Source organism: Cottoperca gobio, chromosome 14 (assembly GCF_900634415.1).
Source record: "Cottoperca gobio chromosome 14, fCotGob3.1, whole genome shotgun sequence".
NCBI classification, from domain to species: domain Eukaryota; kingdom Metazoa; phylum Chordata; class Actinopteri; order Perciformes; family Bovichtidae; genus Cottoperca; species Cottoperca gobio.
This window is the reverse complement of record NC_041368.1, coordinates 10,968,392-10,991,807: the sequence shown is the minus strand read 5'-3', so window position 1 is coordinate 10,991,807 and position 23,416 is coordinate 10,968,392. Positions and strand designations below refer to the sequence as shown.

At 41.5% G+C, this 23,416-nt stretch overlaps 1 protein-coding gene across 5 annotated transcripts; it reads left to right on the top strand.

Annotated features, from left to right (window-relative positions):
• The first annotated feature begins 11,674 nt into the window (after nucleotides 1-11,674).
• On the top strand, nucleotides 11,675-23,124 carry gab3 (GRB2 associated binding protein 3). Of its 5 annotated transcripts, none has more exons than XM_029448985.1 (10): nucleotides 11,675-11,833; nucleotides 15,109-15,409; nucleotides 17,642-17,798; nucleotides 17,894-18,348; nucleotides 18,511-18,557; nucleotides 19,382-19,628; nucleotides 19,931-20,021; nucleotides 20,210-20,294; nucleotides 21,327-21,431; nucleotides 22,084-23,124. In XM_029448985.1, the coding sequence occupies exons 1-10, from the start codon at nucleotides 11,762-11,764 to the stop codon at nucleotides 22,201-22,203; spliced, it is 1,680 nt and encodes a 559-aa protein (XP_029304845.1). In that variant the 5' UTR covers nucleotides 11,675-11,761; the 3' UTR covers nucleotides 22,204-23,124. The 5 variants fall into 5 exon arrangements, with proteins under 5 accessions (XP_029304845.1, XP_029304844.1, XP_029304843.1 ...); XM_029448984.1 differs by having other exon boundaries at nucleotides 19,379-19,628; XM_029448983.1 differs by having other exon boundaries at nucleotides 18,508-18,557.
• Nucleotides 23,125-23,416: the final 292 nt, after the last annotated feature.

Sequence of the window (23,416 nt, the reverse complement as noted above, 5' to 3'; positions counted from 1 at the left end):
TACAACTATAATCTGGTACAGTGCATTAAATGGTGATATTTAGTTTTTAAATAATACATGGTCCCTTGTAAATAAAATACATAATAAAACACATGACAACATAACACTATTAACTATGATGAGGATGTTCTTAATATATGTTATCCAAAACACATGTGGTTAAAGTAAAACAAGAACAAATAGAAGTTTAAAAAATATTATTTACATAGTGTATACATAAAACATAATGGATATGACATCAACTGTGACGTCTCAGCCAGGTAAGTGTGAGCTCAAAGCTTGTGCTGGCCCATGAAGAGAACACATTTTAAATATTAAATGAGTCAAGCATAGAATTAGGCAAAATTAGTGATGCATTGCACATGGCCTCCCTGTAAATTAATTAATTACTTCCATGTAAACCTATGTATAGTTTATAATTTAATGTGTGACTGTTGATAGCCAATCACAAGAGCTATTATTGTGTTATTGCAATAAAAAGAGTTCTTGGTGATATGTGGCAGTGGTGAGCATGGTGTCACTTTTTACATAGTGATCCTCATGGTGAGCATATAGGAAATAATAATGCTGCTATTCTGTCAGATATTATGAATGAAACCATCTCAATTCAAACCATGTTCACACTGCTAATGCCTTTAAGCAGAGCTCTTCACCGTTTTTCCCGTCCAAGGGGCCCTCAGCTGAAAGAGAGACGGAGCAGGGACCGCCTGCGACATAAAACTGAATTACAAATTAAACTGGGTCCACAATAACGTGCCGGGCGGCCAATATGTTTCAATAATACGTAGCTAACTATTTCTCCTTATGGAAAGGTTCAAGCACAGTGATTTAGGTTTGCTCACATGATTGCACGAAGATTCATGGGTAACAGTTAGACCAGGGATGGGCAACTTTGAGGATAGGGAGGGCCACAAAAAAATGTGTCCTCACTACCAGAGGGCCACTTTGTGACCCTGCACTTCCATCAGTAGGATACTATAACCCCATCATTTAAATAGCCAACTATAGCGACTCATTTAATGAAAATAACTAAATATATACAGGCAATGAATGTTTATTGTACCAGTTTCCACAGCTCTCTCTCCCTCTCTCTCTGTATTACAACAGGACTATGGAACTTTCTATTTTTCATATTCAAATGCATTTAGTAGTCCTAATTCTTCAACTCATTTAATTATATTATTAATTAGCTTTACACATAAACAGATCATCTGAATTCCTGAGTGATATATTATTTCATATGCAAATGGAGCCTCAAAAATCATAACTCAATGTAAACAAACACCAACACTGAGTTTATACTATTCCTTCATATTCCATTACATAAAACCATAAACATAAACCATAAAACAAGCATGCATTGTTCTCCAAGTCAACTGATCCTCCCCCACAGCTGGAGCAGTCAGCTGTACATCTTAATGAGACACGTGTGGCCTCTCCTGCTGGTGCACAATACACTGAATGGCAATATCAACATTTGTACATCTGATCTGCATGAGATGGAACAGTGTCTCATCTGTCAGTCTGTTTCTTTCCCTTGACTTGATGTGCTTCATTGTAGAGAAGTTGCTCTGGCAGATGTATGTGCTGCCAAACATGCTGGCCATTGAGAGCGCAAAATCCCTGAGGAGTGGAAAGCGGGACTCGGGTAACAGTCTCCGAAAGGAAATTCCCCTCTCCTGGCGCTTTGTCAGAAAGAAGCGGTCTGACTGTAGCCGCTGATAGCAGCAGAGAGGGAGTCAGTGAATAACGCGATGCGTGGCTGCGTGGCGTGGACATCTTGAAAGCGGTTCTTAAACTGCTGCTGCAGTGTTTATATGTGGACTCTGTTCTTGGGTAGTGTTTTCTCACATTCGGGGGCATCTCTTCACATGAGTGGAAGTGTGCCAAATTAGGACGGTCGAAAATCCTTCTTTAAACAGAGCCAGTTTAGTAAGAAATGCGTTCATGTGCGCATATAGATCCGACACGGTTTGGCATCTTCCCTGTAACTGCATATTCAGGCGATTAAGATGCGATGTAATGTCCGCAAGGAAGGCCAGGTCGAGGAGAAAATCTGTATTCCTGAGTTTTGCTCAGTACGCACTTGTATCACATTGGATGGTGTCCTCCAAGAACACGGGGATTTCAGCGAGTAGCGCAAAAAACCTCTCTAAGCATTTCCCACGGCTCATCCACCTAAAATATGTGTGCATCTGTAAATCACACCTCTAATATTCATAATATTCACCTCTAGCGGAACTGTGAAACCAATAATTGTATTGATTTCTGGAAATTGACTCGTGTGCAGCAAAAAGTTGCCCATCCCTGAGTTAGACTATCATCAATGTTGTGAAAATTAAATGTTTTTTTTATATATTTGCTAACAATATGTTTGATTCTAATCTATGTCTAATTTCAGAGATATTTTAATCAAAAAATAAATAAATTCAAAAAAGTTCAAACATTATCAAACAATAATTTGGCTGCCACCCTGCAGTAACTCTGAGGACCCCCTAGGAGTCACGAACCCCCTGTTAAAGACCAATGCCTTAAAGCAAAGGTCACTAACAGGCGGACTGCGGTCCGAGTCCGGACCCAGACCCCGACCTATACGGACCCAGACCTATAATCAATAAATTATTACAGTTTTTTTACAATTGCTAAAACACTAAACCCCATTCTCTGAAGCAAATCATCAGTTGCCTAAACCCATTTGTCGAATCAACCTCTCTTTCAGCAAAACCCTAAACAAGTTCAAGTAGTTAGACACTAATTGCAAAACTCTAAACACATTTACTATAAAACACAATTACCACTGATGCACATGTGTTGCAAAATGCCAAACACAGGCAGCAAAAGTTGAACACAACTACAACACAGTTGTCATCGTTTAAACACGACTCAAAATTGTACACACTTGTTTCTAATGATGTGATCAACCGATTCAACACACTATATAAGCAAGTTCAGAGTGCACATGTGAATACCGACAATGGATGAAAACATTTTGAGAGGCAGAGGAGGAAGAGGTGGAAGAAGAGGAGGAGTAGGAAAAGGAGGAAGAGTACAAGTAAGAGGTGATGGGCCAAGAGGAAGATATCAAGGCCGAGGAAAAACCAGAACCATCATTTCAGATGCAATCCTGGCAACGGTCACAGACCATGTTCTTGTTCATGGCTTGACAATGAGGGAAGCAGGACAAAGAGTGCAACCAAATTTGAGTAGGTTCTCTGTGGCCACCATCGTAAGGGCATTCAGAGAAGAAAACAGGTACAGTTAGAGATTGTTTGAATTTGATTCTATGGAAAGGCCCCATGAATACATTTTTGTAGATGAAGCAGGGTTCAATATGATGAAGAGGAGAAGGAGAGGCAGGAACATAATTGACGAATGGGCCATTGTGGAAGTCCTGACTGCGTGGTGGCAATATCACTCTTTGTGCGGCCATAAGTAATTGGACCCTGCATCCCTGGGGCCTTACAACACCGAGCATCTTCTCACATATCTGAGTGGTCTTCTGGATTTTCTGATTGAGGTTCAGGTTCCTCATCAGGCTGGGCATCCTATTTATGTTGTAGTTTGGGACAATGTCAGCTTTCACCGTGCAGTCCGCATACGTGAATGGTTCAACATCAACCAGCGCTTCATAAATGTTTGCCTTCCACCATACAGCTCATACAGAGAAGTTTTTTTCTGCGTGGCGCTGTAGGGTCTTTGATCGGAACCCCTACACCAGGGTAAACCTCCTACAGGCAATGGCATTGGCCTGAGGAGACATAGGGGTGGATGCTTGTCAAGCCTGGATCCACCATGCTAGAGGGTTTTCCCCCCGTTGCTTAGCAAGAGAAAACATTGCGTGTGATGTAGATGAAGTCCTCTGCCTGGACCCAGCACTAAGGCGTGATGCTGCTGAGCATACCTGTCAACATTGGAATTTCAAAATAAGGGACATTTTTTGCCGGACTCCGCCCTTATCAGCTCTCAGCCACCAATGTAAACGTAAACACATAAAGGACGGGTACATGTTTATTTAAAGTATGTATTACTTGTACAGACATGTTTATAAGATTTATGTATTTTATTTGATGAGTTATTATCATCAATTGATTTGATGATTGATGAGTTGTGTGACTTTTGTTTTCCCCAACGAGGACTTCCTTGCGATGGCAGAGTCGGGAAACATGTCCGCTACACTGCGACTGAAATCAACGCAGAAGCTGAAGGCTACATTATTTTTAGCGCAAGATCGACATCTTTCCCTCAGCTTTGGTCACTTGGTCTGCCTCCGACACAGTTCTTGTCACACATGAAGTCATTGACAGTGTATGTTTTTGTGCCTCTTGTGCTTGTACGATTGTTCATGCTGGCGAACATTGCTTATTCCGTCGTGTGCGATGTTAACATCTGAATGGCACACTTTACAAAAAGCATGAGTTTGCCCGACTCTGCTTTTAATAAATAAGAGAAGGTCTCCTCCCATTTGGTGCTTGCATAAAGTTTTAACTTGTTTGGCAGGTACAGCTGCGTCTCCATCTATCTCCCGTTCACTCATCCATATGTTGTCGTCTTCTTCTGTGTTATTGTTCCTGTTTTCTTCTTCTGTGTGTTTACTGGCGGATAATGTTTTTCATCCATCCATCCATCCATCCATCGTCTACCGCTTATCCGGGATCGGGTCGCGGGGGCAGCAGCTCCAGTAAGGAACCCCAATCTTCCCTTCTCCGGGCCACATCCTCCAGCTCCGACTGGGGGATCCTGAGGCGTTCCCAGGCCAGAGAGGAGATATAATCTCTCCACCGAGTCCTGGGTCTTCCCCGGGGTCTCCTCCCAGCTGGACGTGCCTGGAACACCTCCCTAGGGAGGCGCCCAGGTGGCATCCTTACTAGATGCCCGAACCACCTCAACTGGCTCCTTTCAACGTAAAGGAGCAGCGGCTCTACTCCGAGTCTCTCACGGATGGCTGAGCTTCTCACCCTATCTCTAAGGGAGACGCCAGCCACCCGTCTGAGAAAACCCATTTCGGCCGCTTGTACCCGTGATCTCGTTCTTTCGGTCATGACCCAGCCTTCATGACCATAGGTGAGGGTAGGAACGAAGATCGACCGGTAGATTGAGAGCTTTGCCTTCTGGCTCAGCTCTCTTTTCGTCACAACGGTGCGGTAAAGTGACTGTAATACCGCCCCCGCTGCTCCGATTCTCCGGCCAATCTCTCGCTCCATTGTCCCCTCACTCGCAAACAAGACCCCGAGGTACTTAAACTCCTTCACTTGGGGTAATGGCTCATTCCCTACCCGGAGTAGACAATCCACCGGTTTCCTGCTGAGAGCCATGGCCTCAGATTTGGAGGTGCTGATCCTCATCCCAACCGCTTCACACTCGGCTGCGAACCGATCCAGTGACTGTTGAAGGTCACAGACCGATGATGCCATAAGGACCACATCATCTGCAAAGAGCAGCGATGAGATCCTCAGGTCACCGAACTGCAACCCCTCTCCACCACGACTACGCCTCGATATCCTATCCATGAAAATCACGAACAGGATTGGTGATAAAGCGCAGCCCTGGCGGAGGCCAACATTCACTGGAAACGAGTCCGACTTACTGCCGAGTATTCGGACACAACTCTCGCTTTGGGCGTACAGGGATTGGATGGCCCTCAAAAGTGACCCCCTCACCCCATACTCCCGCAGCACCTCCCACAGTATCACCCGGGGGACCCGGTCATATGCCTTCTCCAGATCCACAAAACACATGTAGACCGGATGGGCGTACTCCCAGGCCCCCTCCAGGATCCTTGCGAGAGTGAAGAGTTGGTCCGTTGTTCCACGACCAGGACGGAATCCGCATTGTTCCTCTTCAATCAGAGGTTCGACTACCGGCCGAACCCTCCTTTCCAGTACCTTGGAGTAGACTTTACCAGGGAGGCTGAGAAGTGTGATACCCCTGTAGTTGGCACACACTCTCTGGTCCCCCTTTTTAAATAGGGGAACCACCACCCCGGTCTGCCAACCCCTAGGCACTGTCCCAGACTTCCACGCAATGTTGACGAGGCGTGTCAACCAAGACAGCCCCTCAACACCCAAAGCCTTCAGCATTTCTGGACGGATCTCATCAACCCCTGCGGCTTTGCCACTGTGGAGTTGTTTGACTACCTCAGTGACTTCCATCAGGGAAATTGACGATGATCCCCCATCAGCTTCCAGCTCTGCCTCAACCATAGAGGGCGTGTTAGTCGGATTCAGGAGTTCCTCAAAGTGCTCCTTCCACCGGCCGATAACCTTCTCAGTTGAAGTCAGCAGGGTCCCACCCTTGCTGTACACAGCTTGGATGGTTCCTCGCTTCCCCCTCCTGAGGTGCCGGATGGTTTTCCAGAAGCACCTTGGTGCCGACCGAAAGTCCTTCTCCATAGCTTCTCCGAACTTCTCCCACACCCGCTGCTTTGCCTCTGATACGGCAGAAGCTGCCGCCCTTCTAGTCCTTCGATACCCTGCAACTGTTTCCGGAGTCCTCCCGGATAACATAACCCGGAAGGACTCCTTCTTCAGTCGGACGGCTTCCCTGACCACCGGGGTCCACCACGGTGTTCGAGGGTTACCGCCCCTTGAGGCACCTAAGACCTTGAGACCACAGCTCATCACCGCAGCTTCAGCAATAGAGGTTTTGAACATCGCCCACTCAGGTTCAATGCCCCCAACCTCCACAGGGATGGCTGAAAAGCTCCGCCGGAGGTGTGAGTTAAAGATCCCCAGGACAGGGGCTTCCTCCAGACGTTCCCAGTTCACCCGCACTACCCGTTTGGGTTTACCAGGTCTGTCCAGAGTCTTCCCCCACCCCTTGATCCAACTCACCACCAGATGGTGATCAGTCGACAGCTCCGCCCCTCTCTTCACCCGAGTGTCCAAAACATGCGGCCTCAGGTCAGATGATACGATTACGAAATCGATCATTGACCTTTGGCCTAGGGTGCTCTGGTACCACGTGCACTTATGAGCATCCTTATGTTCGAACATGGTGTTTGTTATGGCCATTCCATGGCTAGCACAGAAGTCCAATAACAAACGACCGTTCGGGTTCAGATCAGGGAGGCCCTTCCTCCCAATCACGCCTCTCCAGGTGTCTCCATCGTTTCCCACGTGTGCGTTGAAGTCTCCCAGCAAGACTACGGAGTCCCCTACTGGAGCCCCCTGCAGGGCTCCATTCAGGGTCTCCAAGAAGGCCGAATACTCAGAACTGCGGTTTGGGGCATAGGCACAAACAACAGTCAGAGTTTCCCCCCCATAACCCGAAGGCGTAGGGAGGCGACCCTCTCGTCCACCGGGATAAACTCCAACATAGCGGTGCTCAGCCGGGGGCTAGTGAGTATCCCCACCCCGGCCCGACGCCTCACACCTTGGGCAACTCCGGAGAAGAATAGAGTCCAACCCCTATCCAGGAGTACGGTTCCAGAGCCAAGACTGTGCGTGGAGGTAAGCCCCACCAGATCCAACCGGTAGCGCTTCACCTCCCGCACTAGTTCCGGCTCCTTCCCCCACAGAGAGGTGACGTTCCACGTCCCCAGAGCCAGCCTCTGCTGCCCGGGTCTGGTCCGTCGAGGTCCCTGACCATCACTGCCACCCATGTGACAGCGCACCCGACCCCAGCGGTTTTTCCCATGAGTGGTGGGCCCACAGGATGGATGGATGGGAGGCACCACGTAGCTTCTTCGGGCTGTACCCGACCGGGCTCCGTGGCAAACCCGGCCACCAGGCGCTCGCTGTCGGGCCCTCCCTCTGGGCCTGGCTCCAGACGGGGGCCCCGGGCTTCCTCCGGGCAGGGTCTCTCCTTTCCTTTTCCTTTCTTTCATGAAGTCGTTTTTGAACCATTCTTAGTCTGGCCCCTCACCTGAGACCAATTTGCCTTGGGAGACCCTACCAGGAGCACTAGGCTCCAGACAACACAGCTCTCAGGTTCATAGGGACACACAAACCTCTCCACCACGATAAGGTGATGGTTCCCAGAGATAATGTTTTTCAGCTATAGTTTTTCAGCTATAGTTAAACATAATACTGCCATCTGCTCTACCGGACTTTACACTTTTTTTAATTAGGCCTATTTTTTTTTTTAAAGGTTAAAAATACGGGATAATTACGGGAAAATATTTAAATGGTAGAAAAACGGGATAGCAGTAAAAATACTGGATAATCCCGGGAAAAACGGGAGGGTTGACAGGTATGCTGCTGAGGCAGAATGAATCGTACGTTGACGTTTTTTGCAGTTGGTTTTGCAATGTGCTTTTCATTTACCTGTAATGTGCTTTTCATTTACCTGTAATGTGCTTTTCATTTAGTATGAAGTTTTCTTTGTTATTTGTATAAGTTGGGATAATTGTACTTTTGTTTAGTTTTGCAAAAATGTGTTCATTTACAATAAAACTAAATTAAACTACATGCACTGGATGCAGTGTTTTCATTTTGTTTATGTAGTGTCTAATGAATGTTCAGTAGGTTTTTCTATTTTGACTGGAAAAGTGCATGATCTGAAAGCATTGTTTGATTTGTGCCAGAGGAGTCTGTGGTGTTGTGAATGTAGCTTGAGTTTTGTGTTTTGTGTTTAAAGTTTTGAGAAAATGGGTGAAGGTTTCAAGAAATGTGTTTTAGCAATTGTAAAAAACTGTAATGGATTTTAAATTTTGATGGGCCGATTCTATTTTAACCGGCGCAGCTTTTCTCATTTTTACGGCACTGGTTTAGCGGTTCAGGAAACTCACAGACCAATTGCATGCGAGTTAAGCCATCCCACGTGATGCTACTCAGCCAATCAAATCTGTGCATTTCAATCGGCAAACATTGAGACTCTGAATACAGACAGAAGAGAGGCGCGTGACAGACGGAAAAACGAGTTAGCGATACAGGGAGAGAAGACGGAGAAAGAGAGAGAAACACAGACAAAGAGACGAGTGAGCGGCAGAGAGAAACATAACTACTCATGGCGCTCTCCAAGAAGAGAAAAGTCAACAGAGATTTCAACCCAGGATGGACTCATTCAGAGACCGTGGTGCTCATTAACAGTGGTGATGTGAAACGCCACTATGAGACAAAGCACAACGTTTTTGACCGAACATACCAACTCAAGTCTGAACTGAGGTCACAGAAAATAAGTAATCTCAGAGCCCAATATGATTTTGATTTGTGACAAAATAAAGCAAATAGACCACCTGTCAGCATCATCAGAACAGTTTAACCCAGGATGTGCTAGCCTGGGTTAAACTGTTCAATTGTTAAGTGTTGAGACTGATTTATTTTAACACTGGTTGAGAGTTAAATCAAGATGTGAAACAGTTAAAGAAAAAGGGAAACTCAAGCTGCTGTTACACTTTAAGATTAAGATTAAGCACTTTATTTTAAGATGCACAATTTTTCAAAAGCTATTTTATTTATTCTACTAGGCTATTTCAATATATATCACACTAATTCATAACGCAGGTTAGACATTATGATGCTCCGGACCTTTGCGGAAACTTTCGAACTGGACCTCTTAGTATTTTAGTTGAATACCCTGCCTTAAAGTATACTAAAAGTTTGTCGACTCAGCACATTGCAATAATTGATTCTCGGGCCACTTGGGGGCAGCAAAAATCAGACTGTATCAGCAGCACTCACATATTATAAAGTTCATATGGTATATTGATATTTAACAGGGGCTGTAAGAGTAACAAGAGCAAATGGAGAAAAGACCAAATGTGATTTGCTTTTAATTACAGTCGGCAGTGTAGTTGAATGATGAATACTATGAATCAACTAAATGTATGGATGTGTGACAAACAGCAAAATAAATGTGTAAAGTTGATTTTGTTTTTGTATTAATTTTAATTTAACCTTTTTCCCAATGTTTTAGGTTTGTGATGCGTTAACGGATAAAAGTAATAAGTCAACTTTTCAGTATTTTACAATAATATTTTAAATGTATGTACAGTTATTTACTGGTGTGGTCACGGCGCCGCCTGCTGGGGAGAGTCGGGAGTGGCTCAGCTGGGGATCAGACAGCTGGACAGAATCAGGTAATCAGCAACACAATATAAGCATGATGGTAACCTGGTTCTGAACTCTTGCAGTAGACTCACGGCCACACTACAGACAGACACCTGAGCTCCTCCCGCGCGGAGAATTGTTGTTTTGGCTGCCTGAAAAGGCGAAGCATTTTTGTAAATAAATTGTTCCTTTTTCCTGTACCTCCTCTCTCCTGTCAATTTAACCTGGCTGTGGACAAGAGAAAGTTACAGTTCAATACAATACTTCTACAGCAACATACTGCTACCTCACAGTACTCTGATGGCATAACCGACTGTGGGGTCAAAGCTATTTCACTATACTTTGCTGTACACATATCACAGTAACCTGCTCTGAAAGTAATGCCACTAGTAGCCAGTAATGTAATATAAACTGACATACAAAACATAACACTAATACAATAAGATGATCCTTATGATCCATAATGATTTCCAAATTTGGATCCGATGCAGAAGTGGCAGATTTAGGAAAACACCACCTTACACCCTGAGTTACCCTGAGAGGTATTTATCGGCATTAATGGAAATGTTTAATATTATGATTTATATATTTTGTTTTCACAAAACCAGTAGTGCTGGGATTTTTTCGGCTTTCTATGCAAAATTTTAATTGCATGGTTGTTTATCATCTTAAGAGGTTTAATTGTTGTAAACACTACTTGTGACTAAGCAGTTACAAAAAAGCCCAAATGTGAAAAGATCATGGAATGCATAAAACTATTTGCAACATAAAATGATAAACAGCCTCCAAACTGTTTAAATGTATTCACCTTTGCCTCGGTGACCTCTCTTACCCTGTTTCTCAAAAGTAAAGTGTGAATCTAACATAAGATCAAGTTACTTTCTAAACATGTTCAAAGCTTTGTACATTAATCTTTTAATCCCCCTTATTCACTTGTGTCCTGAGCTGACACAGGAAACTGATAGTGCCACTACTGCTCATAATATCATGTCTGCACCAAGACTTCCCTGAAAGCTCATATGGAAATGAGCGCTTATTAGTTTATAGTTAAGCATTATGTCCGGCAGGTCGATGTTTGAATTGCTGTTAAAACCACTTCTGGTTTCTGCCGAGCTCAGAAACCACATTGGATGAAATGAACAACAGTAAAAATGGAATCCATGACATGTTGAACACAAACCTACAGATAAGATCTTTTAACGGCATGCGACTCGGCTCTTGTATGTTTCAGGAATCAAAGCAACTTAATCCTCAATCCCGCCAAACCTCCTCATGTGTAATATTTAAACCAACAGCTCCATCTACGGAAGAGTAATAGTGCCAGGATTAGGAAAAAGTAAATCAGAGGAGGTTGTTTTCTTTCTTTGCATTTGTGGGAATAAAGTCAACATGTTGAGAATAAAGTTGTAAAACCATTTTGAGAATAAAGTCAAAGTGTTGAACATAAATTCTAAATGTAGAGAATAAAAAATATCGACATGAGAGGACATCCTCCTCTCATTCCCCCCCCTTATACTTTTCTGTACTATCCACTAGCACATCTCTCTCTCCCTCCCTCTCTCTCTCTCTCTCTCTCTCTCTCTCTCTCTCTCTCTCTCTCTCTCTCTCTCTCTCTCTCCCCCCCCCCCTCTCTCTCTGTCAGTGTGATCAATTTTTTCAACTTCCTCCTTTTGGAGTGGCTAGGCTGAATACCAGAACACAGGATATGCTTTCGCAGTGCTCTCAGTTTCACAGCAGCAGTAACCGTGAGGACGACACACTCTGCAGTCAAGATGAGTGCTGGGGATGTGGTCTGCACCGGCTGGCTCATTAAATCCCCCCCGGAGAAGAAACTGAAGAGATTCGTGAGTAGGAGTACACACCGGACACTTGTTTATGTCCTCTGCCAGCAGTGGGAATGGCAGGTTGTGCTGCTGAGCCTTGTGCGTGTGTATGTGTGTGTGTGTGTGTGTGTGACTGTGTGGAATGATGATTTAGAAACATACTGTGGGCTTGTATGCTTTCGTTAAACTGAGCTGTAATTCAATATTTATATCTTCTTCCTCGTTTCTATAATAAGACTTTCTGGCTTGTGGATGACAGAATGACAATAACAATATGTCACAAACTGCAGATAGACAGACATGGAAATGACTCTTACAGCAGCAAGTACATACAACTGCTTAAATGGACAGCACTGTTGTGTGGTTGTTGGGGTCATGTGATAATGCTGGGCTGTGTAAATGTGTTTGTGTGATGAGCGTGTCCGCATTGTGAAACATGGGAAGTAATGTCAGACAGACTTAAGTGACAAGCAGAAATAGTCCAGCTTTGTGACGGCTGTTTGGACTTCCTCTGTACAAAATGAGGAGGAGGAGGTGCATTTGTCAACACCAGTGCAGGGAAAGGGTGGGTGGGTGGAGGTGAGCATTGATGGGGCTCGGGGCGGGAAATAGAAACTTATTTCAGCACGCTATGCAAATCTTGTTGATGCCAGTGAACATAGTAAATACTTGTTTTCCAGACTGTTGTTAGGGGAAACACACTATCTGACTCAGTATTCAAATGTCAAGCACATGCTGTTATGAAAATGTCAATGCTTGTGGTCAAGCTTATCTTGTTGTTCTTGAATGGAATGAAAATCTTCAGACGATGACATACTTTAAAGAAAACAATGAAGAGTGCATGGTGGTAGTGTTCACCACCATGAATTTGGCTGCAACTTCTTGGTTTTAGCACCTTGTATTAGAAGCAGAAGTACCAATACACTTTCTGTTGTCTCACATGCCACTCTCTGCCATGATAATGTGCATTGCGTTGGCCCTTACTCACAAGAACTTGTATTTCTTTTATCGAGACATACTGCCGTCCAGCGGTGGCTCAGTCAGTAGGGGCTTGGACTGTGAGCCGTAGGGTTGCTGGTTCAAGTCACTGACCCGACCTAAAAAAATGGAGTGTGACTGCTACTTGGAGAGGTCCCAGTTCACCTCCTGCCCTGCCGTGGTGCCCTTGAGCAAAGCACCGGACATCCTCACTCCCATTGCTCCCTGGGCGTTGCCCACTGCTCCTAGTACTAGACTCCTGGTACTAGGATGGGTTAAAAGCAGAGAACAAATTTCACTGTGTGTGCTGTGTTCTATCTTCTATACCTATAGACATCATTGTCATATCCCTTCATTGCCTTCGGGCACATATATTTTATTATAAAACCCCTCTGTCACTGTTTTATTTTATTTTATAGAATTACATACCCATGTCATTCATTGATTTCTACTCCTCAAGGTCATAAAGGAAAATATGGCAAAAGAAACTATTAAATCTCATTAATTAGATACTGTACACAAACTAATATTTCTTACTAAGCATTGTTGCATTTTAAGACTTTTGAGAATGGAACAAGCATTTTCTCACTGAAACATTTTGACATGTCAAATGCAGAATCATTTACAAAAATCATCGATGGTTGAATTTCATTAAGCTTCAGGCTCATTCGCTGTCACACTGCTGGGACGTATTGCGACAATTAATAGAAGTTCCATCATTAATGTTGTTAGTAACGGCCGTGCTTCACGTCAACATTTCTTCTGTGAAAAAAGGCCTATTATGTTTTAGAGGGTTGTCCTGAATATAAACATCGGTGGTAGCACTTGCTAATAACCATCATTATTGTTTTAAACTCTAGTTAATAGTTATTTTACTGTTCTTACTAATTATTAGTAATGCTTTAACAGTTTATTGTTGCACAGATTATAACATTTTATATACTATATTAAGTATTTGTATAACCAAATGATTTGTAAAACATCTATAAACATTACATAGATAGAAGGACCAGATATCTTTAACACTTAATGGATAATATTTGGTTTGTAAACCTTCTATAAGCATTATATAGATAGATGTTTTATTTATGTAATGTTAATTATATCTTTACAAATAATTAGTAAATATTTAAAATTATTTTCTTTGTAAACTGTAAAATAACTATTACAAAAGTTTAGTTAATTATCAATTTGCCATTTATTAACAATGGTTATTATCAAGTGTTACCACCTTGGCTACAGCCTTTGCTTATGGGAAATTTTGACCTTTGACCTACACATAATGACAAGCAAACTCAATCTGCTGAGGAAGACCATGAGATGTAGTTAAAAGCTCTGGATAAAACTAATACGAGAACCATGAGTTAAGATTGTTTTGAGTTAGCCAAGTTCTTGTATTAAGCATGCATGATATCCACAGTGTAATATGGAACTACGAGGTTTAGCCTGAAGGTAAGAGAAAGAAAAGATTGAAAGTTCACTTTAATTCGAACATTTTAATTAATAATAATAATTTTATCACCTTGGTTTACACAACTGATATTTTAGAGCTCAAACCTTCCATATACAAAACATGGATAAGATCAAATAGCCATCTGTCTAGTTACGGTTTCCTCTTAAACTTGGCTGTGTTTTTGGCGGTGTCTAACCATTTCCTGGTATAAACACATACATTACCAACTGACTTGTGCAGGAGCGGGTTACCCACATGCAAAGCAAAAAAAAAAGTTTAATTTTAAGTTCACACCACAAAAATATCAGGAAAGGCCCACGGTGCAAACAATGCCACAAAACCAAATGTGATAGTATACATGCAGCATTACTGCTCTTATGGGGTTTGTTTTGTTTTTAACAATATTGTTTCTTGAAAATAATTAAATATGAAATGTGACACCTACATGAATGGGATGACAATGGCACCCTCAGGTGTTATGGCCGTTACATATTACAGTATAAAGTATATCTCTGGAGCTATAAATACCTGTAAACAGTGTCAGTATTAAGTTTGCCGTGAGTTCTCAGTATAAAGAAGTAGGCTACTGTATAAATATCTCTTCCATTGTGTTAGACGTTCATTTTCTGCTAAATACAGTGAACTTCCTCTTTTCTGTACTTCTGGGAAATCTGATTTGAGGTTCCGTCAAAAAAAAAAAAAAGGTTTAAAGTTGCTAAGTTAGCTGTTGTGAGCACGAGCTGTGATCTAATTCCCATGACTGGTCATGACTAATAATATAGTGGGGGTGGGGGAAAAGGGAGATGTGCCACTGTGAATAATTGTACACAGTTAGAACATAACATTATGAACTTTTCTCCTGCAGGCATGGAGGAAACGCTGGTTTGTGCTTCGAAGAGGTCGCATGAGCGGCAATCCTGATGTGCTGGAGTACTTTCAAAGTAAGAACTCCAAAAAGCCAATACGCAGCATCGACCTGAAAGAGTGCGAGGTCGAAATGCTCAACGGGCAGCTCAGGATAAAGCGGGACTTCCACGGGAAGCACCTCTTTGTGGTGAAAACCTCATTTCGTGTTTTTTACCTGGTGGCCAAAACTGAGGAGGAGATGAACAGCTGGATCAGTAGCATCAGTCAAATCTGCCAGTTTGGGAGCCTGGAGGATGCAGGTAAACACACTTTGAAATGTGGTCGTGTTATAGCTGCACTTGGTAAGACGTTGGGGCTCAGGAGGTAGAGCGCTCATCCACTAATCAGAAGGTCGGGGGTTCAATCCTTGGATCCACCAGTCTACATGTCGAAGTCACCTCGGGCAAGATTTTGATATAGCTTATAGTTTATCGCTTCTAATGAGCAGGTAGCACCTGTATGACAGCCTCTGCCTCCAGTGTGTAAATGTGTGTGAATTGGTGAACATTGTTTTGTGCTGTAAAGCACTTTGAATGGGAGCCAGTGCAGTCCATTTAGCATTTTTTAAATATACCTGTCTCACAAAGCAATGGAGTAAAACAGAAAGTCACCCCATTTGCTAGTTGCAATTCAGTAGATTCACACTGCTGATCCAGAGGAAATTGGTGTCACTGGACCCCACACTATAGAATGAGGTCAAAACAAACGGTTTGTTTGGTGCCGTGTGGTCAGGGTTCAAACATAAGGGTGCAGTTTATTGACAACTAAACTCTATAAACAGATATCAGTTGATGAATCTGAAGGTAACGGGACAGGATTTCGGTATATGATGCGTTCTGGTTTCTATTTGTAGTCCATGTAGTGTTGATCACGTGAGAGATCACGTCACAGATGTCTCGATGATTGCAAACGGTGTGCACGCTTAGTCAAACTTAAAGTATTTCATTTTTAGGCAACATTTAGAAACTTGATGCACAAATCAACGGGAATATCTCCATGTTGTTCTAGTAGTTTTTGCATTATTTTCAACACAGGGATATAGTGTGCAGCATTTATCTAGATTTAAAAAAAAGTAATTTACCGTCTATCTGAACGATTCGTGCTTGTGGTTGGAGTTACCGACTTCAAAAACATCGAACCACAGTTTTAGCACAGTGGGCAGCTGTGGTCTTTGTTCCGATAAATTTCTCAATAAGTGAGCTCCTAAGCTCATGTCACACAATCTTATGTCGTCACATTGTGGTTAAAACCATAGTCGTAGCTGGTCTACTTTCTACAGCAGCAGCAGCAGCAGAAACAAATAAATGTTGAATTATTTAAAAAAGTTAACAACAGAAATATAGAAATATTTTAACGTTTTCACACAATGCTTCTGGAATGGAAATGCATTTAAATGAGTGCTCCAGTCAAGCAAACTACATGAATGATCTCGTCATTTTATCATACATGGACAGTTCAAAATGTTATACGTGCCTGTCACGCAACCTAATGTTGCAGCTGTATTAGAGGAGATAACAGCACATCGACAGGGAGCTGAGGTCCAATTCAAATGATCAGATAAATAATGAGATTTTGTATCACTTCCGCAAACGTGCACATTGGGGGCTGCACAGAATGAAATATCATGTTTCGTGGGTTGATTCTTTTGTATATTGCCTTTAATTTGACCATTAGTTGATTATAATTCTAAATTCATTTCATTCAGGTTGCTTGTGAAACAATGACACAACAGTGGGAGACACACGTGCAGATAGCAAACTATTTACAAACGTTCAGTAAAAAAATATAAAAGGAACTTCAAATTCTATTTTTGCACAACATCTATAAACTCAAGCACTTTTGATTATCCATATCTATTGATGTATTTATTTTTACTTTCAAGGCCATGATTCCCCCCCCCTTAAATTCACAAACTTTAAAGGATTTTTCAGAACCTTTGAGAAGCATGAACATAAGATTCCACACACTAAACACTGGGTTACAGATTGTTGGAGTAATGTTATGTTGCTTTCAGAAAATAGGACTGCCTGAAGACTTATTTTGCAAAGGAGTATAAAAGGTTGTTTTGCACCCACAAGAGAACACAAAGGTCTATTAAGAGTAGCAAATGTTTCATGAGAACATGCAAAGACGTTTGGATTTCCCTCCCCACATGGTTCTGCAGGGAGAGCCTTGAATAGGCGGCCTTGAGTGAAATGGAATGAAACACATTTCTGAACAAGAGCCAGGCGGACTAAAAGATTGGAGTATATATAAACAAAAAAGAGGACAGGGCTCACGTGTGTCTACTCTCAAGGTTTACTGTGAAATCCTTAATCCTCTGTTTAAATTCACCTGCTTCCATTTAAAGTACATTGTAAAGGGAGAAACCTGCATTTGTGTTTGTGTATGATTTGCATGCATTGGCTAACCCTTGGTATCAGCGTGATGGCACTTTTCTAATAACTCCTCAGCGGTTTCAGAAACTACATGTATCTGCTTGTTCCCAACAGAGAGCTCAGAAGAAGGCTTTCCTCACACCCCCACTTCCCTTCATCCGTCACCTGACAGCTCTGACCGAGTGTCTGTATCGAGCCAACCAGATTCTAGCCACCCGCTGGACTACCTATTTCTCTCACAGTGTGAGACGGGAAGTATAAGCACTAGTAGGTACGTACAATCTGTAAAACCTTTGACACAAGACAAAATAATTTCTGTAGTTCATGTTTAACAAATACAACATTTTCATCCCCCCATATATGTAGACATGACAGCTTTTCAAACTCTGAGATCTCTCTGGAGCAGAAGTCATCAGATGATGCGTTCAAGGACGTTGTCCCCTCACCTCTTTACACCAATTCCTCTTCATCCTCTATCTTTCAAGCCAGCCCTAGTCTCTTCCTCCATGGAAGGTTGACTAACCCTCCTTTCAGCGCGCCATGCACCTCCATGGCTTTACCGTCATCCTCTTCCTCTCCACTACGTCACTGTGCAACAAGTGTCTTCCGGTTTGACAAACTTTATTCTTCTGCATCGTTCGAGGCAACGATTGACAGACAAACTCCTCCTCCGCTGCCACCCAAGTCTAATAACCTGTCAGAGCAGCTAAGTGATGAAGGAGCTCACAGGCTGAGGACAGAAAGTGCACTGCATTTCTCAAACCCTGCCGCATTATGTGTTCGGAGGACCTCTTTGTCAAGCCTGGACCATTTCAGAATAGGTAGGAAGCAGTCATACAATGTTCATAATTCAAAAACCTAGAAAGCTGGGCCCAACAAAATGGATCATATTCCTGCTGCTTTTGTGATGGGGCTGAATACGCATTTATGTCAACAACATATCGGACTAATGTCATTTTCCAATCTCCATCTTTTTTTAGTAGATGCTGACAGCAGATCGATGAGGAGCAGGAGACAGAGTCTTAATCTGGTAAGAAAACCAACAGCAAAAAAAAACAAAGAAATGTTTTTATTAGATCTTTCTGAAAGAATATATATTTGAAACATAGTCGTCATGCGTAAATTACAGAATATGTTGTTTGCCAATGAATCCCAAAACAACATATATGATTGTTCTGTTTAACGCTGTGAAACGGTTGTACGAAGCAGTTTTAAACATGTGACCGTTAATCAGATAACCGTTCTATCTAACGTTGTGTAAAAGCAACTACTTTCTAAGGTTTAGGAAAAGATTGTGGTTTGGGTTAAAATAAGTACAGGACGTAGTTACTACGTTACATATGTGACGTAGTCCGTTATGTACCAGGATTATAAATAAAATAAGATTATGTAAATCTATGGGGAGAAGTATTTTCGGGCCCAATGACTTCACGTGACGGACACGGAATTTGTAATCCACAGTTTAGCCAATACGAAATTTGACTTCAAAGCCCGACATTCTTCCTTGGGGCTTGGTTTCACACGTGACACAAACTCCAGTCTCCGTAGTGAAAGTCCTGCGCTGGTTTGACCCATCCATCCTGCCTGCACGTACTTGGTTTTTATAATATTACTACACCTGACCTTTAGCAACTTTAGCACCTTTGCTCCAGACAACCTATACGGCCATTAACTATTAATAGTGCAGGAATAGTTTACCTAAGAGAGTTGGATGAGAAGATTGATACCACTCTCATGTCTGTTTGTTAAATGTGAAGCTTCAACCAGGAGATGGTTAGCTTAGCTTAGTTTAGAATGAAGACTGGAAACTGAATCTCATTAGTTTAATGTGTAAAACGTTTTGTCTTTCAGCAGCCTCGTTTAAATACCACTCGATTTCAAAGCTTCCAGGATGAGTCATATGTCCCTATGGCTTCCCCATCTCCCACTGTTGCCACCACTGAATGTGATGGCTACATCCCCATGAGCCCCAGCACATTCAGCTTCCTCAATAAAAACTGCAACGTTGAGTCCTCCACGACTCACGACACACTAATGTGTCAACCGGGAGATTATGCACCGCCTCCAATTCACCGGCATCTCAAGCCTCGCCTGAGGAGAGGTGAGAGTCACTACTGCCCTGATTGGTTCATGTTACCTTCTTTGACATTGTGTGTAAAACTAAGCTTTTACTTTAAACTCTGTGGCTGGGAGTCTTCATGATGTTTTTAAATATGTGGCCATTGTTATACTTTAAACATGGTTTACAAATGTATAAAATGATTGAAAATAATGTCTGTGCTAAAGAAATGTCAGTACAGGATTCGTGCAGATATCAGATACACAGGTTTGAAAGCTGGCCTTTCTGTGGCACATTAGAGAATTACAGCCAATCCAATTACTTTGCCCTTTCTGGGTTCACAGCTCGACCTCCACCTCTTGACTTGAGAGGCCTCTCTACAATCACAGAGTGTCCCACTCATCTTCCCCTGAGCAGAGCATTAACTGAATCATGGTGAGAGAAAAAGTGTCTCTTTCTCCTCAATAGTTTAATCCAGTCATGTGTTTTGTTTATGGGACTGCCATTTTGTTTACAATTAGACCTCATTAAACTCAGTACCTTTAAATTATGCCAAGTTATCTCACTTCATAGTTGGTTGCTAATCTGACATAAATTTGTCCTATTTCTTTGTGTAATTGCAGCTTTTCAGAGAACTGTTTACCTCTTGAAAGAAGACTTGAGAATGGGGAAAATCCAAGAGACGAAGACACAAACTGCACTGCAGTGGTAACTACTGCAGACGTGGAAACATGTTTTAAACAATACATATGTGTAGTGTATAGACTGACTCCATTATGCAATTCTAATTATGCTATCACCTTTATCCCTATCAGTGACTGAAGGGGGCCTTTGACTGTGCATTTCTGTGTTTCTTAAAAAAAGATATTGAGTAATGTGACCCGATCTGGCTTTCATGGCATGACGATGGATTTATTTGTCTTTAGTTAAACACCTGGACATTATTAATAATAACTGATGATTGGAAGTAGCTGTGATGGTAATATACTTTTACTGTGTGGCTCATGAGGTCAGCCCACTTTATGACCTTACTTTAGTCATGTAGCTTGTATCAACATAATGAATCATTCACTTTTCACTTACAACTTGATGGCACTTTCTCCCACAAAATGTGAATCTATGTGTGATCATATTGTGACATATATTTTATATGTAAAACTGTTTTATTATCCATCAGGTGGGCAGAAATCCTTAAATCACTGTTGACTTTAATATCAATCGTATGTATAGCCAAAACATGTTCAAGATCATCCTGGACCCCACTCTGCTCTTTTTTTTACAGAACACTAAATAAAGATCTAAATTTGACATAATTTGTGAGTGGAAAGATGTGCTAGAATCTCCACACAGCTAAGAATTTGTTAGTGGAAACTGATTGCATGTTTCCAAAATATTCTGCTAAGCAAACTGTAATCACACTGGGGACCTTCCAGGCTGTGAGCGTTTATAACAGTGTGATGTTGTACAAGGCAGTTCCTTAAAAAAGTGCATTTTTAATTAACATTTTTAACAACAATCAAGTCTGAAGAAAAGCATGCTGACAGGCGGCATTCTGGACACAAGTAGTTCACTATGTTTTCCTGAACTGAAACTGAAAATGAACAGTCTAAGGCCACCTTTTTATTGAATCCATTATTTACTGATAATGCAGCACACATGAAAATACATTATATTTCAGATCCTTTTACCTGGTAATAGTAATGATTCAGCAAGGTCTTCATGTATTTATTTCTCTAACAGGAATCAAGACCACATTTCTGTCTCAGCTATGATGGAGTGAGAAGATCAAACCTTGACTATCTGTCACTGGATTTCAATTCTGCATCCCCCTCTCCTGTGCAGAAGGTATGTCTTGAAATTAGCTGGCTTGTTATTATATAAATAAAAAGAAGATACTATCTCCCTCATTAAGTACAGAGAGTTACATCATTGTGCCTCTTTAGACAGTAACACCTTTCCTACCTACACCAACACATGCTAGGAGCTTTGGATGTTGCTGAGGCATTTTGGAAAACGAAAATGAAGTCACTATCTGAAGGGGAAAGAGAACAGCTAAAACCACACAATAATGAACTTACTTCTACTCATCCGGCGTACACCCTGAATGGCTATATAATTACAATCACAACCTACTATGATCTCCACTGACCCATTTTATCACTATTTAAATAAACAAATCAGTGCTTACTCCACGGGTAAAAAACCCGCCAAATACTTGTCTTTACGCAGTGACAAAAACCCTGCATGTTTTAAGACTTGTTACTTGTGATATGTTGAAGCAATTGACGCAAGACTGCTACTATTATGCTTCTAAAGAATTTATGATCTGAGATATGATCCCAAAAGATTTGTACACAAAGAGTTGTACAGCACACTCAGGAGCGTCAGTAGTTTTAATACATTAAGTGATTGTTTGTTGGCACAAGTAAAGCACAACTATATGCATATGGTATACATACCACTCACGCTCTCCTCCTCTCTCCCTCTCTTTGTCCAGCAGAAGCCCTTACTGTGCGATGAGCACAGAGTGGATTACGTGCAGGTGGATGAGAAAAAGACTCAGGCACTGCAAAACACCAAAATGGAGTGGACAGATGTCCGGCAGTCAAAAACATAAATGGAACATACTGAGAAAAATCAGGAACACTTGGTTTCAAGAAGACCAACAATAACACCAGCGGCGAGGATATGTATATGAAGAGGACCAAAACCAATTCAAAAGCACTTTGAAAAACAGTATTTAAGTAAGTCAGCAGTTAAATGCTTGTTTGCGGGATGGGAAGACAAAATTGCACTGTAAAACTTTCTCAGTAGATCAATATTTTCAATAATACCAGATGTTGCACCCGTATCACAACGATTTTTACAGTAGCATAACGTTTTACACCATTTTATTAAGAGCATCATATTGCGTCATTGTAAAAAACACATGTGAGACTTTCTGTAAATGTATGTATAGTAATTGTAAATAAGACAAATATTTTAATGAGAAAATGTTTTTATATATATATTTCTCTCCCTCATTATGTATCATAAACCAAAATGATCCAGCTTTCTCTTTCTTCTTCTGTGGCCTTCATATTGAAGATGTTGTTCACTTGTTTTGGTGCTGTGATTACTCCAAGAGATTGTGGAAACAAGACATAGACTTTGCTTCCTCTATATACCCACAAACCTCCCTGAGGTTTGAAGATGTTATTTTTGGTTATATTGATTTCACACATAAGAGAGGACTCTGACTTTTTTAGTGACTTTATAATGGTTGTAGCTAAATATCGCATTCATAACTCAAAATTCAGCAGAAGAAAACTATCATTATCTGTTGTCACTAACAATGTCAAAAATTATACTGAAGTAATTTCCTCTTTTCTGAGCAAAAAGGCTGCCAAACCTTTTCCTTTTCTTACAATTTTAATTTATTGTGTTTTGGGTAATTTATTTAATAATATGTCTTTTGTGTCGTGTGCTTGTCTTCGTCCACTGGCATTTTCTAATGTTGCTCTGATTAGTATAAATAAAGTTTATATTTAAAAAATAATAATTCTAGCCGTGTTTACCTTAATTCACAGATGACAAACCAGTCAGCAATTTTTTTTCATTCCACCAAAGTAAATGAAAAAGATGCCACCTCATCTAGTCTCCCTTTCCCATACAGGACAATGGGAAATACAATGTGTGAAAAGGAATTATTATTATTATTATTATTATTATTATTATTATTATTATTATATTAATAATAATATTATTATTATTTTTAATCTTTTGAAATAGCATTCAAACGTTGCAGACAACATAGTGGTACAGATAAACAAGAATATGAATTTAAATAA